Here is a 13,802-nt window from a genome sequence, read left to right as displayed (position 1 = left end):
TCCCGACTGATATGGCTCTTCTGCGCGCCGATACGAATATAATATGCAAATAAATAAACGAACAAGCACAAAACGGCAAGAATGACGTGTTTCGCAAATAAAGTTCTCAGATTACGTATTTGACAAAAAAATATATCCTTAATAAAAAAAAAATCTAATCATATTACTTAAAAGTTTAGTTGTGTTAGATCAAAACTGGACAAGACTTGGGAGTACCAGGAGTTTTCGGAGTTACCCAAGTCGTGAGTAGTAAAAGTCGATCGAATTTTACAGTTTGGTTTTCCAAGTTTTTCCTATAGGTTAATTCGGTGGGCGTTGCGCGCGCGCTCTATAGCACCGCCTCGCTCCACCATTGGCGCGCTGTGCTGGCCACTGTGACGTCACAGCGCCCGCACCTTATCACAGTGCCTACTGGAACTCGGCCGACCCGAGACATGCCATCTGAACTTCGCACTCGCATGATATATAGAAGGGCATAAATTATCCGACAGCTCTGAATTTCTGTTACGTCCCCTCTAAAGTCATCGCTTGCGATCATTTTACGTTTTATAGTTTTTAAATCGTAATTTTCCGATATTCCAAAACGTAGTTTTACACGTCTTGCATGAGAGGTAGAGCTTCGGTGAATTCATTGACAGCCACAATTAGCTGCTTTTTATTAAGCCTTCCACTTCGCGGCCATTAGCGCGATCCAATTTTGTGGCAACGCACGCTATGAAACCGCTAATTGAGCTATCAAGGTACATACGTAGGTAACGTAGGTACCTCCGACCTGTCGAATTAGTATCACAATGATAACTCTGCGGTACCAACGATACCTACTTACTAATTACATACATTAGTATTACCTCGGATTTCATTATTTTTTAAGTTGAGGCGGGTGATTGAGTTCACGACGTACCTACTTGGTTAAGTGGCTACCGGAGCCCGTAGACATCAAAACGTGAATGATTTATTTATTTACTAGCTGACCCGGCAGACTTCGTAGTGCCTCAATCGATTAATAAAATACCTAAACTTTATTTAATTCAAATTTTCATATTTATCTAACTTTTAAACCTTCTCTGAACTTCGACAAATAATTCAAGACCAAAATTAGCCAAATCGGCTTTTTTTTTTATTGCTTTGATGGATTGACGAGCTCACAGCCCACCTGGTCTTAAGTGGTTACTGGAGCCCATAGACATCTACAACGTAAATGCGCCACCCACCTCGAGATATAAGTTCTAAGGTCTCAGTATAGGTAGTTACAACGGCTACCCCACCCTTCGAACCGAAACGCATTACTGCTTCACGGCGGAAATAGGCAGGGTGATAGTACCTACCCGTGCGGACTCCCAAGAGGTCCTACCACCAGTGATTACGCAAATTATTATTTTGCGGGTTTGGTTTTTATTACACGATGTTATTCCTTCACCGTGGAAGTCAATCGTGAACATTTGTTGAGTACGTATTTCATTAGAAAAATTGGTACCCGCCTGCGGGATTCGAACACCGGTGCATCGCTACATACGAATGCACCGGACGTCTTATCCTTTATCCTTTATCGGCTCAACCGTTCTCGAGTTTTAGCGAGACTAACGAACAGCAATTCATTTTTATATATAGAGATTGACAAGCATATGTCCCACCTGATGGTAAGTGGTTACCGTCGCTCATGGACGTCAGCTATGCCAGTGGCAGAGCCAAGCCGCTGGCTTAGGTACATGCTTCCACCCAACTTGATACTTGAGGTTTATGTCTTAATTCTTTAGCAATTACGCATATTAATTTTTTTGTGAATTGATTTTTATTACTATGTTATTCATTGATTGTCATAGTCGTTCGTGAGCATGTGCTAAGTGCATTTTTCACTAGAAAAATTTGTACCTGCCTGCAGAATTCGAACAATGACAAAGTCGCTTCGATTGATACGACTAGGTACATTGGGCGTCTTATCCTTTAGGCCACGATGACTTTATATGCAGTCTCTATTCATATTTTGAATTAAGTCGAGCCTACTGACCAATAGGTGACAACATTCATGTTGTGATTTCTATCGGTTTCGGCAACCTTTGAACATCTGGTGGGCTACGGGGTGATCCATCCGATTGGGCAATTTCAAAAAAATGCTCGCCTGTTTTGCGATACGTGGCAGATTTTGGTGTAGGTATACCTAGTAGTTGCAAAGTACGACAGCGCGCCGCCCTTAGTTGTGTGAATGACATATAACATATCTAATGAACATTTTCAAATTTCAAAGAATGTTCTATATTTTGTTCGGTGTTTGGGAGTTGTAGATACCGAACAATACTTTTTTCACCACTTCGATAAAGCGGCACGACACGAGAACCCTCTCATCGTGGCCGCCGGTAACTACATTCCCGATCCTGCGGAAAGAATGTAAAGCAGTCGACGTCACTCCAAACACGTTATTTCGGATCCTCCCGATCCACTAACGGAGCTTTTAGGTACCTCAAGCACCGGTCATCGTTCTCGTCGAACCCGTCGCTTGCGACGTAGGGCTCGACGAGTAAATTAATCAGACACAGCCCACTGAGTTTCTCGCCGGATCTTCTCAGTGGGTCGCGTTTCCGATCCGGTGGTAGATTCTGCGAAGCACGGCTCTTGCTAGGGTTCGTGTTAGCAACGTCATCAGGTTTGAGCCCCTACTAGTTAAGGCGACGCTGATATAGCCTCTCAAGGCTATCTATCAGCTTAGGTAGGAAAAAAAAAACTTTTTTCATTGTAATTATATTCCGACAGTACGTTTTTTTTCCTTAGTCGGTCTCTTCGTTGTTGAAGGTCGTGTCTAGCTTGGAGTGTGGATCGCTCGATGCACCATGCTTCTCCACATATTCCTGTCCTCGGCGGTCTTTATACGAATACTTTAGTTATTGCGGTCACGGTCTTATGTTCATAGATGCGTTAAAAAATGCTCATTTTTAGTTTTAAGCTATGGCATAGCTTTTATCGCGGGCTTTGGGTGCGGCGACCAAATCAAGAAATTCCATAACGAAAATAAAACCTAACACCCCCACTTCGCTTACCATTTAGCACGCGTTCAACACATTCACACGTTGCACTTGTGTAGTGTTTGTGAATAAGCGCGCGGCGTGACGTCGCACTGCATGCGCATCATGAAAAGTCTGCCCATCTCTTTCTCGCGCGGTCTAGCTTATGAATGTGAAGAGGACAGTTAATGTTTTGCTTTTGTTAACGTTTATAAACATAGCGTGGTCTCATTTTTTATTGTTTTAATATTAAATTATTATTGTAGAATTATAATTGCTTAAGTTGCTAAAAAATGCTATGCAATAGCTTTACCGCGGCAGTCCCCGAGTGCCACACGTGTTTTTATTTTTTTATCGCGGATTAATTTGAGTCCTATGGTCGTGAGGGAATCGCAAGGTCATTGCCCTTTAAATACTCTGACAGTCGTTATAAGGTACGAGATCCCTCACCCCCTACTAGATTTACGGAGGTACTTCGGTTCTCTTTGTATTTTGTATGTCGGAGAGTGCTCTGAGGAATTGCTTAAAATGATCCCATCATCACGTTTTTGGCACCGCACTGCCCGTCACCGGAGTAGAGCCATACTACTCATCACCACTACATTCATCCATAGTGCGTTTCCAGTGACAATTTCTGCCACGTATTTACCATCCGGCTTTAGAATGAACTCGATCCCACGGTGTTTCTTATGGGCTATGACATGTCCTTTTTTAAACGAGGTTTGCGAGGCAGCGGCTTGGCTGAGCCTCTGGCATTGCTGAGGTGCATGAGCGACGATAACCACACACCATCTGGTGCGCCGTATGCTTGTCTGCCTACAAGGGCAATAAAAAGAAACAGTTTTTTTATTACCATTTATAATTTTGTTCTCGAACTCACATTCTATTTTATTCTTAGTGATTACTGTCGGGTACTACGGGTATATATTATAATATAGAGACAAGCTGATATACCTAAACATACATACATACATATAAGAAGTTGCCGTTTTACAATACTAGCCATTTCAAACGTACCTAACTTATGTAGGCCGTATGGCTGGCAACAAATTCTAAATTCAAAAGAATGTTTTTTTGAAAAATAGGTACGTATTTATAGAATTATATATTGACTTTCAATCATTTTGTTTTGTGATTAGTGTTTTCTTTTCACTACATTTGTATTTTTATCTTTTTGCTGCGACAGACTTCTACTTTTTCCAAAGTTTGGATATATTCTTGGCAAGAAAACAATTTAATAGCCGAGATGCATTACAAAATGCCTTTAAAGAGTGTCTGGGTTCTCGTTCATCTGACTTCAACAAGAAGGGCAATGAAAAATTACCTACCACTGCGCTGGCAGAGATGCATCGATAACACGAAAGCATACTTTGAATAATAGAAATAAAAAAATATTATAAATAAATTACTATAAATTTCCATATATTCTTAGATTTGGTTGCACAAAGTACTCAATGTTGCATACCGATATCCTCAGATAAATACCCGATCAATGTGGCATCGAGTAATGATAGGCTCGTCACAATTTAAATGTATTAGCGCGGTATGATCCTTTTGATGAGAAAACCTATTTTATGTAAAAAAAACCCTTCCTAATTTAATATTTTAATTTTATTATTATTTATCCAGATTTGATTTGGGTTTAAATGATTTAAAAAGACCGATGCGTTGGTCAACTTCAATATATCTGCTTATAGAAATCTAAAAAATAAGATAATAGAAGTAGAAAGTGTGCGTGATTTTGTCGCCGCACTGTTATTCTACAAGACAAGCCTCTAGCAAAGCCTAATGTTACATTGTAAAGAGTTTAATTGCATTAATAAGAAGCTGCATTTCATTGAGTTACCTAATTATTTTTTATAAAAAAAAAAAATGTCACCATTCAACTTTCACATAAGTACTAAAATTTATTTTGAAAGTTAGTTTTAATATCAGGTAATTTATTATAAAAGGTAGTTGTTATTAATTCGATTCCTTAAAATAAAAATAATAATACTGAAAAATGCAAATCTCATAAGACTTTAAATTTTATTTGTTTTAAGAAGTCATCATCATCTTTATCCTGCCCTTCTCCGATTTACCTGGGGTCGGCGCATCCATCCATTTCTTCTGAGGTCTACCTTTTCCTCTATATCCTTCCACATTCATAGTTAACATTTTCTTACCAACCTCATTTTCATTTCGTCTCATCACATGTCCATACCATCCCAAGCGCGCACTTCTTAGCTTCTCTGTTACAGGTGCCACTTTCAGGCTTTCTCTAACATATTAATGCATTTGTTTTAAAAAGTATTGGCTATATTTCCTAGGCCTGTTTGATGAAGAAGTGTTAAAAATCTGTTACTGACGTTTGACAGTTCACATTTTATGACAGTTTGTATGAACTAAGTTGAATGGGCCTCGTTCTCAATTCTGTTCTAAAGTTTCAATTCAAGTGTTTTCTTTACATTAAAACAGAATATATATACCGTTATTGCTATTTACGTATAGCATTTAAGGAAAACTAATTGTGAACTCTTTTAGGTAATCATGAAAATAGCAGTGGAAGGATGCGCTCATGGAGAATTAGACAAAATCTACGATTGCATAGAAACATTACAAGAGAGAGAAGGTTTTAAGATTGATTTGTTAATATGTTGCGGTGACTTTCAATCTGTACGAAATGCCGCTGATTTACGTGCAATGGCTGTACCCGAGAAATATCAACGCATGTGCACATTTTACAAGTACGTATTTAATATTTTGTGTAGGTAATATAAATTTAGTGTGGTTTGTTTGTTTGTATTCTTACTGCTGTACGCTGTAGAAAATGTACGCAATCTTTGTCTAATGTTACAATCTATATCTATATCTAATGTTACAACAGCTAATGTTTGTTTGTTACATGATCCCGAAAATTTCTCACTAGTAAGATAGCTATACCCAATTAACTAATACGATATTTTAATCATGGTAAATAACGACATGTATATCTGCTAAAATATATACCTCATACCTACTGGTCTAAACGGACCAGAAAGTGTTTGAATCAACTCTCTGTTCTGGTTTTGATTAATACAGTTGAAATTATGGGACACTAGACATGCGATATTACATAATTTTATTAAAACTATGGGAAGTTATTTTTTTTTATAGTCTACTGTTTTACTCTTGTACTATTTCATATACCATCATCAACATAGTATTACGACCCTAATTTATATTTATCTGAAAGGTAGAATAACCACATATACTTCTACTTTATGTTTGAAGATGGTACTAGTACTTTGTGATGTTAATGCGCTCAAGTACTACTAATTTAGTAACTAGTAATTCTCTGCTCATCTAATACCTAATTAAATAGAAGAAAGGCAATTAGTGGTGGTATTGCTTGATGAGTCCTCCATGTTTGTTTTATTAATGAGATATTTATATTTTCAGATATTACAGTGGGGAGAAGAAGGCACCTGTATTAACATTATTTATTGGTGGAAACCATGAAGCTTCAAACTATCTACAGGAGCTTCCGTATGGTGGGTGGGTGGCTCCCAATATATACTACATGGGACGTGCTGGTGTTGTTAAGTTTGGAGAACTGAGGATTGGTGGTATGTGTGAAATATGTTAAATTATAGGAAAAATTGCAATGTATAAAGTTCATTTGTGTTATGTTATTCTCTAGCTGTTACAATCGAAATCTAAATCTTTTTTTTATTGCTTAGATGGGTGAACGAGCTCACTGCCCACCTGGTGTTAAGTGGTTACTAGAGCCCATAGACAACTACAACGTAAATGCGCCACCCACCTTGAGATATCGGTTCTAAGGTCTTAAGTATAGTTACAAAGGCTGCCCTATCCTTCAAACCGAAACTCATTACTGCTTCACGACAGAAATAGGCAGGGTGGTGGTACCAACCCGTGCGGACTCATAAGAGGTCCTACCACCAGTAATTACGCAAATTATAATTTTGCGGGTATGATATTATTACACGAAAGTCAATCGTGAACAATTGTTGAGTACGTATTTCATTAGAAAAATTGGTACCTGCCTGAGATTCTAACATTGTGCATCACTTTAACACGAATGCACCAGACGTCTTATCCTTTAGGCCACGACGACTTCTATTAATATATTCTATTAAATCTATTAATATAAAAAGCTATAATCTCAATCTTTAAGTAAATGTGAAAAGTTGTGTGTTTGGATGTTGTTACATAATCACAGAAAATTTATTAAACAGGTTTGGATTAAATTTCACACCAAGATATTTTATAAACTAAATTAACACATAGGATACATTTATCAGGGTAAATAATATGACCCAGACATCTATAAATGCACAATAAATATGGAAATGTGTCTAGTGGCTTGTCCTCTTATGTATCATCATAATTCTAGTAGTCAATGAATGAAAGAATTATAGAATAACTTTTCCCCCAGGGAAATGCAATGCTTTTCTTTCATACTGAACATTAAGTTGATACGCATATGCATACAGTAATAAATTTAATTTTGAATTTCTACCTAATATGTTCAGGAAAAGATATATTTTTAAGGGCTCTAGTTACTATTTCATAACAAATGCTTCTGACATGTGCCATTTCAGTAACATTTTTAATCTTAAAACATCTCACTACTCAATAATTGTTTGTTTTTTAGGATTATCAGGAATATTCAAAGGGCATGATTACCTGCAAGGCCTCTGGGAATGTTTGCCCTACAACCAAAACTCCATGAGGTCTGTGTATCATATCAGGTCACTAGATGTCTTTAGATTATCTCAATTGAAAGAAAAACTACATGTAATGTTGACACATGACTGGCCTCGTGGTATTACAGATTATGGAGACAAAGATCACTTGTTGAGAAGAAAACCTTTTTTAAGGTATTTGAAATATGTTGCTCAATTTCATATTCAGTAATCTTTTATAATTAATTATTTATTACTATTTTGTGATTTTCATTCATAAAATTGAACCTTGAATTAAAATATCTTAAAATATTTGTAATTAACATAAATATTGTAACTATGAAACAATTACCCCATGTTTTGCCTTATCATTAATAGTCAATTTTAAACAGGATTAAGATATAAATAGTTTTGACAGTACTCTCTTTAGTTTTGATGTAAAACTATACTTTAGTAATGTTTTAGGGAAGATATTGAATCAAACCAATTAGGTAGTATGCCTGCAGAAAAATTACTTCATACATTGAAACCAGATTACTGGTTTGCAGCACATTTGCACTGTCAATTTGCAGCATTGGTCAAACATGAAGATAACAGGGAAACGAAGTTTCTTGCTCTGGACAAATGTTTGCCAAAACGTAGACATTTACAAATATTAGATCTACCTCATGAGTATGATGGAGATAAATGCTTGAAACATGATGCAGAATGGTTAGTTGTGTTGAAGAATACAAATCATCTGCTGAATGTTAAAAACATGGAGGGTCATCTACCTGGACCGGGCGGAAATGAAAGGTTAGATAAAACTATTGAAAAATTACAAATTTTTAATAATGATGATATGTTTATATAAACTTAAAAATCTACTTTTAGGTACAATTTTACCCCAACCAATGAAGAAAAAGAAATTTTAATTCAGTCCTTGCAAAATTTGGCTATTACATCTGAAAATTTCGTCAAAACTGCACCTGCATACAAGCCAGGAGCTCCCAAAGCATATCTCACAGACCCTATACTAAATCCACAGACAGTAGATTTATGTGAGAAATTAGGTATTGATGATCCTGTACAAGTGATTATGGCACGAGCAGGCAGAGTTATGGAGAAACCAACTGATGTCGATATTGTTGAAACGAAAGCAGATCTCAATCCAGTACTAAAAACACCTATGTCAAAACTAATTTTACCAGCACCTGTGACACCTAGTGAAAATGATTGTGAAGAAAATACATGTACAACACCTATTTCAGAAAATCCCTTATTATTAGATAGTTTATGTAATACTTCTGAATGTACGACTCCTACTTCAATTAGTGGGAAGAAAACATTCAAGAGGCGAAATATATCAATTTATAGTTCCACAGAAGAAGAGAGTCAAAGTATGAACTCAAGTTCCTTAGTAAGTCCAACCAGTCCATCAAAATATCCTAGGGGTAATATTGAATAAATGTTAGTGCAAAATTGACAGATCTAGGATTTTATGAATGTCATAATGGCTCATTTTTATTTAATTTACCCCTAATAAACATGTTATTTGTGTGTAAAGATTATGTTACATATCACAATACAATGCTCTGTGCTTTGCAATAAAATGGTGCAATTTTTTATGCAATATCACTTTATTGTAAATCATAAATAAGATCTTATAAAAGTTGATGTTTTAATAAATGATCTTTTAATTCAGGCATGTTTTTTGGTTTGAATGAACATTGATTGCATTGCAGTGGAGTTTTCATTAGTGAAGTATGCAATTCTGAAGGAATCTTCCTTATGTTACCAATGTCTTTTAGTTCTTGAAGTAATTCTGAAAATATAAAAAATTAATTCATAAGAAATGTAAATGAAGTCTTATAATTCTCTGTTAAGATAATTCCAATTACTAAACAACACAATAACATTCTGTACTGCTCCAAGAAACTATATTTAGTAGAGATACACGTCCCAAAAAAATATGTGAGATATCGTAAGCATGAATTGCAAACTCACCATCGTAGGGAATAAAAAACTTTGTACAGAAACTATTCCAATGTATTTTTGTTTTGAGGGATGTGGATATCATGTCTGTGCTAATAACATGCATGTGCATTCTCTGCATACTAGGTATTGCGTGAAAACCAGCTCTAAGTTCAGATTCATTTTCTTCCTTTAATTCTTTAAAGATGTTACCAAATTCTTCAAGTAAACTGATGTGTGATTTATTTAATTTGTAAATGCTATTGATTTCTTCATGAGGTAATACAAGGTAATGTACTTTAGCTTTTGGATACTTATCTTTTATAACAACAACTTTTTCTGTATTTTTTATAATTGAATTAGGGTCTTTCATCGATGCAATGAGTCCTAAAGACCAATGTTTTGGTGTTTTTGAAGGTATACTGGAAGTAGTATTTTTTCTCTTACTCATAATTGGTGTACTTTTACCAATATATGTATGAATGTAGAATTTCAACAATTACATATTATTAATTTGATTTTCATGAAATACCTAACAGTTGTTATGTTGGTATATTTTTTTTTAAGGGATTTTATGACCTGGTAATTGAGACCTTTAAGTCATATCTTATTTTAATTTATATTCATATTTTTATGAAAAATGATATTATGGAGTGAAATGAAATGAAGACGATTAATTTGAGACATTAATCAACTGGGATGAAATTAAATGAGATGATATGGGATGAAATATAATCTCAGTAAAATGGTGGTCATTTACTGAGATTATTTCAGTGGACTTTTTGGAAGATTCCGAGAAGTTACGTCCAGCGGCTGTTTCATTTTTTCACATTTGTGCACTTTCACAGATATTAAACAGTTAATAAACCACCATTATTACACATTTAAACCCGAAGAAACACTGAATAGACAAAATAAAACAAATCACACAACTTCACTCCTCGCGCTCCCGCCAAAAAGTCCTATGTTGGTATTTATTTTTAATGGATTTTATGACCTGGTAACTAAGACCTTTAAATCATGTCTCATTTTAATTTATATTCTTATTTTTATGAAAAATTATAAAATGGAGTGAAATGAAATGAAGATGATTAATTTCAGACATTAGTCAACTGGGATGAAATTAAATGAAATGAGATGATATGGGATAAAATATAATCGCAGTAAAATGGTGGTCATTTACTGAGATTTTTTCAGTGGACTTTTTGGAGGAACCCGAGAAGTTACGTCCAGCAGCTTTGTTTCATTTTCCCACATTTGTGCACTTTCACAGATATTAAACAGTTAATAAACCACCATTATTACACATTTAAACCTGAAGAAACACTAAATAGACAAAATAAAACAAATCACATAACTTCACTCCTCGCGTTCCCGCCAAAAAGTTCCCTATGTTGGTATATATATATTATTTTTTTAAGAGATTTTATGACCTGTTAACTAAGACCTTTAAGTCATGTCTTATTTTACTTTATATTCTTAATTTTATGAAAAATGATAATATGGAGTGAAATGAAATGAAGATGATTAATTTGAAACATTAATCAACTGGGATGAAATTTAATGAAATGAGATGATATGGGATAAAATATAATCGCAGTAAAATGGTGGTCATTTACTGAGATTTTTTCAGTGGACTTTTTGGAGGAACCCGAGAAGTTACGTCCAGCAGCTTTGTTTCATTTTCCCACATTTGTGCACTTTCACAGATATTAAACAGTTAATAAACCACCATTATTACACATTTAAACCTGAAGAAACACTAAATAGACAAAATAAAACAAATCACACAACTTCACTCCTCGCGTTCCCGCCAAAAAGTCTATGTTGGTATAATACGGTACGGTACATAGATTATACACATAATTTGGTACGGTATCTTTATTTTCTGAAACTGACGTTGCTAATGTCAGAATTTGCTTATACTTGATTCGTCTATTAGATGGACAAAAGAAACTATTTCATACAGTCAAACCTCATACAAAAAAGGAATGTAGTTAAATAGGACTAGGTAAAAAAGAATTTACTAGATATGAAGCCTATAAAATCAAAGGCAGCTAAACGCCATAATGTCGTAAAATGTATTAACAATGGCTCTTTCTTCTTTAGTTAGTTGAACATGCTTTAGTGTTTTCATATTATAACAAATGCAGCTAAATCTCTAATAAATTCAGTCCAAAAAAGTTAAGTTAACTCTGTATTAAGTACTAATAAACAAAATTTTATCATTTAAATTTCAGATTATTAGTCATATTCTCATTCTTTATAAATCTGTTTTAAAATAAAGAATATCGTAGCTATACGAACAAAGTTATATCAGATTCTCAAACCGGGAGTGTTGCTAACACTGGCCCTAGCAAGAGCAGTACTTCGATGGATCTGGAGGATCCGTAATGACGTGTTTAGGGCGGATTTTTGTAGTTTACCTGAATATTTGACAGACATGGATATAGCTGCCTTTGATTTTATAGGCCTCTTATAATGATTATTTGGAAGAACCCTAGAGCCACGTTCAGTGATATTGCTAAAATCCAGGGACTAAAATAGCGCTACTGTGGCAAAATTCCTTCCAGATTATACAGATTAGAGATTTATATATACATATTTAGGGTAAATGCTAATTAAATATTTTCTTCCGTTTTCACGAGTTTTATGGCTCCTCTTCACAATCGGCCATGATGGGCGATTATAGAAACTCACGATAGTGTAGAGGCCATCATCGCGCATGATCGTGCGCAATCGGCGTTGTGTCGGTAGATCAAAGGAACGATGGCCCATGATTGTGTGAGCGTCCACACCATCGCCGATTAGTCAAGATGTAGTTGTCTCGAGTGTGTATGGTTGCGTGGACCTTGTTTTGTTCTGATTGATAGCCACCACCCACCACCTTCTCTTCCTCCATCTTGTTTATCGTTATCGGTAGGCAGTGGCTTGGCTCTGTTCCTAGCATAGCTGAAGTCCATGGGTGACAGTAACCACTCACCATCAGGTCTGGGCATAGACCTATATAGTAGGGACACGACATATTGTTCTATACGTACAATTGCTTATATAAATAGCACCCATTTTGAAGGCACATACATAAACATATATCTATCTCGTTCTTACTCAGCACTTTAACTCGCAGGAAAACAATATAACAGTATTTCAGTGCGTACATAAAATGAAACATGAATATACGTAAATATCTCCGTCTCCGTCTAATGAGGCCGAAAATCCGCCATGTTTAGCGCGCCAAATGTCATTGTCACGTCAGTTCGGCCGTCTGTTTTGGGTTGTACATTATTTAATGACTTTGATATCGATTTAATATGATTAATTATATAAAATTTCATAATTTATCATGCTTAAAACATACAAAAATAATAATTAAAACAGATTTTATAGGATCTCAAGAAAGTCGATGCCCTAAAACTATTATCTATATGTATTTAAGTTCTTTATGGAGCCCTCATCCGAAAAATCCATTTTCCGGTCGGAATCTATTGATCATGACACTAATCATAAATACCACTTTAAAATATGTCATCAAAACATATTTAGACATTCTGTTTAGATATTTCGGGAAAAAGGCTACCGACAAAATCTCTTCGGAACTATTTAAATAAAATAGTTTTATTCCGCAGTGAGTAAAACACTATTGTAAATTTGTTAAATATTTAATAATTAAGTGATTTTAGAGCGGAAGTCACAAGGAATGACGTTTGTAATTAATGAATAAATGTTCTGTAGGTGTTTTTTTTTTCACGCGGTCCCTTGATAAGTTTAAAATTTGAATCACTCTCAAGCGAAAGTGATTCAAATGGTGCGGCGCACCTTCCTTGGGGTGCGCTGCGGTAGTATGTTACGGACTTTAGAGTCAGCAAAACAATTAAAATAGATTGTTATAGTCTAAGAAAAACACGTACTCAAAATACGATAACATTTAGCATACTAGAAATGGGCTGATGGCTTTGAACTACGCCATATCTTTATTTTTTGCGACAAACGACAACTTTATAAAATCAGTGTAGCAACTTTTAAAAATCATCATATCGTTTACTTGGCAAATTCGAAGGACGAACTTGTCTTAGATTTCACCCATCTAAATCATATCATATTTGCACATAACAATATACCTACTTACTTCCCATTAAAGTATAAATTCTACAAATAAATAATACTCAACAATATTTAAAATAAAATG

The 13,802-nt window shown here is 35.2% G+C and overlaps 2 protein-coding genes across 2 annotated transcripts; one reads left to right on the top strand and one right to left on the bottom strand.

Moving 5' to 3' along the window:
* The first annotated feature begins 105 nt into the window (after positions 1 to 105).
* On the top strand, positions 106 to 9,346 carry LOC101744527 (lariat debranching enzyme). Its single transcript, XM_021351483.3, has 6 exons — positions 106 to 242; positions 5,517 to 5,719; positions 6,414 to 6,580; positions 7,633 to 7,858; positions 8,129 to 8,458; positions 8,537 to 9,346. Exons 2-6 carry the CDS (start codon positions 5,523 to 5,525, stop codon positions 9,108 to 9,110), a joined length of 1,494 nt encoding a protein of 497 aa, XP_021207158.1. The 5' UTR covers positions 106 to 242; positions 5,517 to 5,522; the 3' UTR covers positions 9,111 to 9,346.
* On the bottom strand, positions 9,264 to 10,572 carry LOC101744383 (aprataxin-like protein). The gene is made up of 2 exons (XM_004931468.4): positions 9,650 to 10,572; positions 9,264 to 9,467 (listed from the first exon to the last, which is right to left on the bottom strand). The coding sequence occupies exons 1-2, from the start codon at positions 10,065 to 10,067 to the stop codon at positions 9,307 to 9,309; spliced, it is 579 nt and encodes a 192-aa protein (XP_004931525.1). The 5' UTR covers positions 10,068 to 10,572; the 3' UTR covers positions 9,264 to 9,306.
* Positions 10,573 to 13,802: the final 3,230 nt, after the last annotated feature.

This window comes from Bombyx mori, chromosome 11 (genome assembly GCF_030269925.1).
Source record: "Bombyx mori chromosome 11, ASM3026992v2".
Lineage (NCBI taxonomy): Eukaryota > Metazoa > Arthropoda > Insecta > Lepidoptera > Bombycidae > Bombyx > Bombyx mori.
Note: the sequence above shows the minus strand (reverse complement) of the source record. Positions and strands in the feature narration are given on the sequence as shown.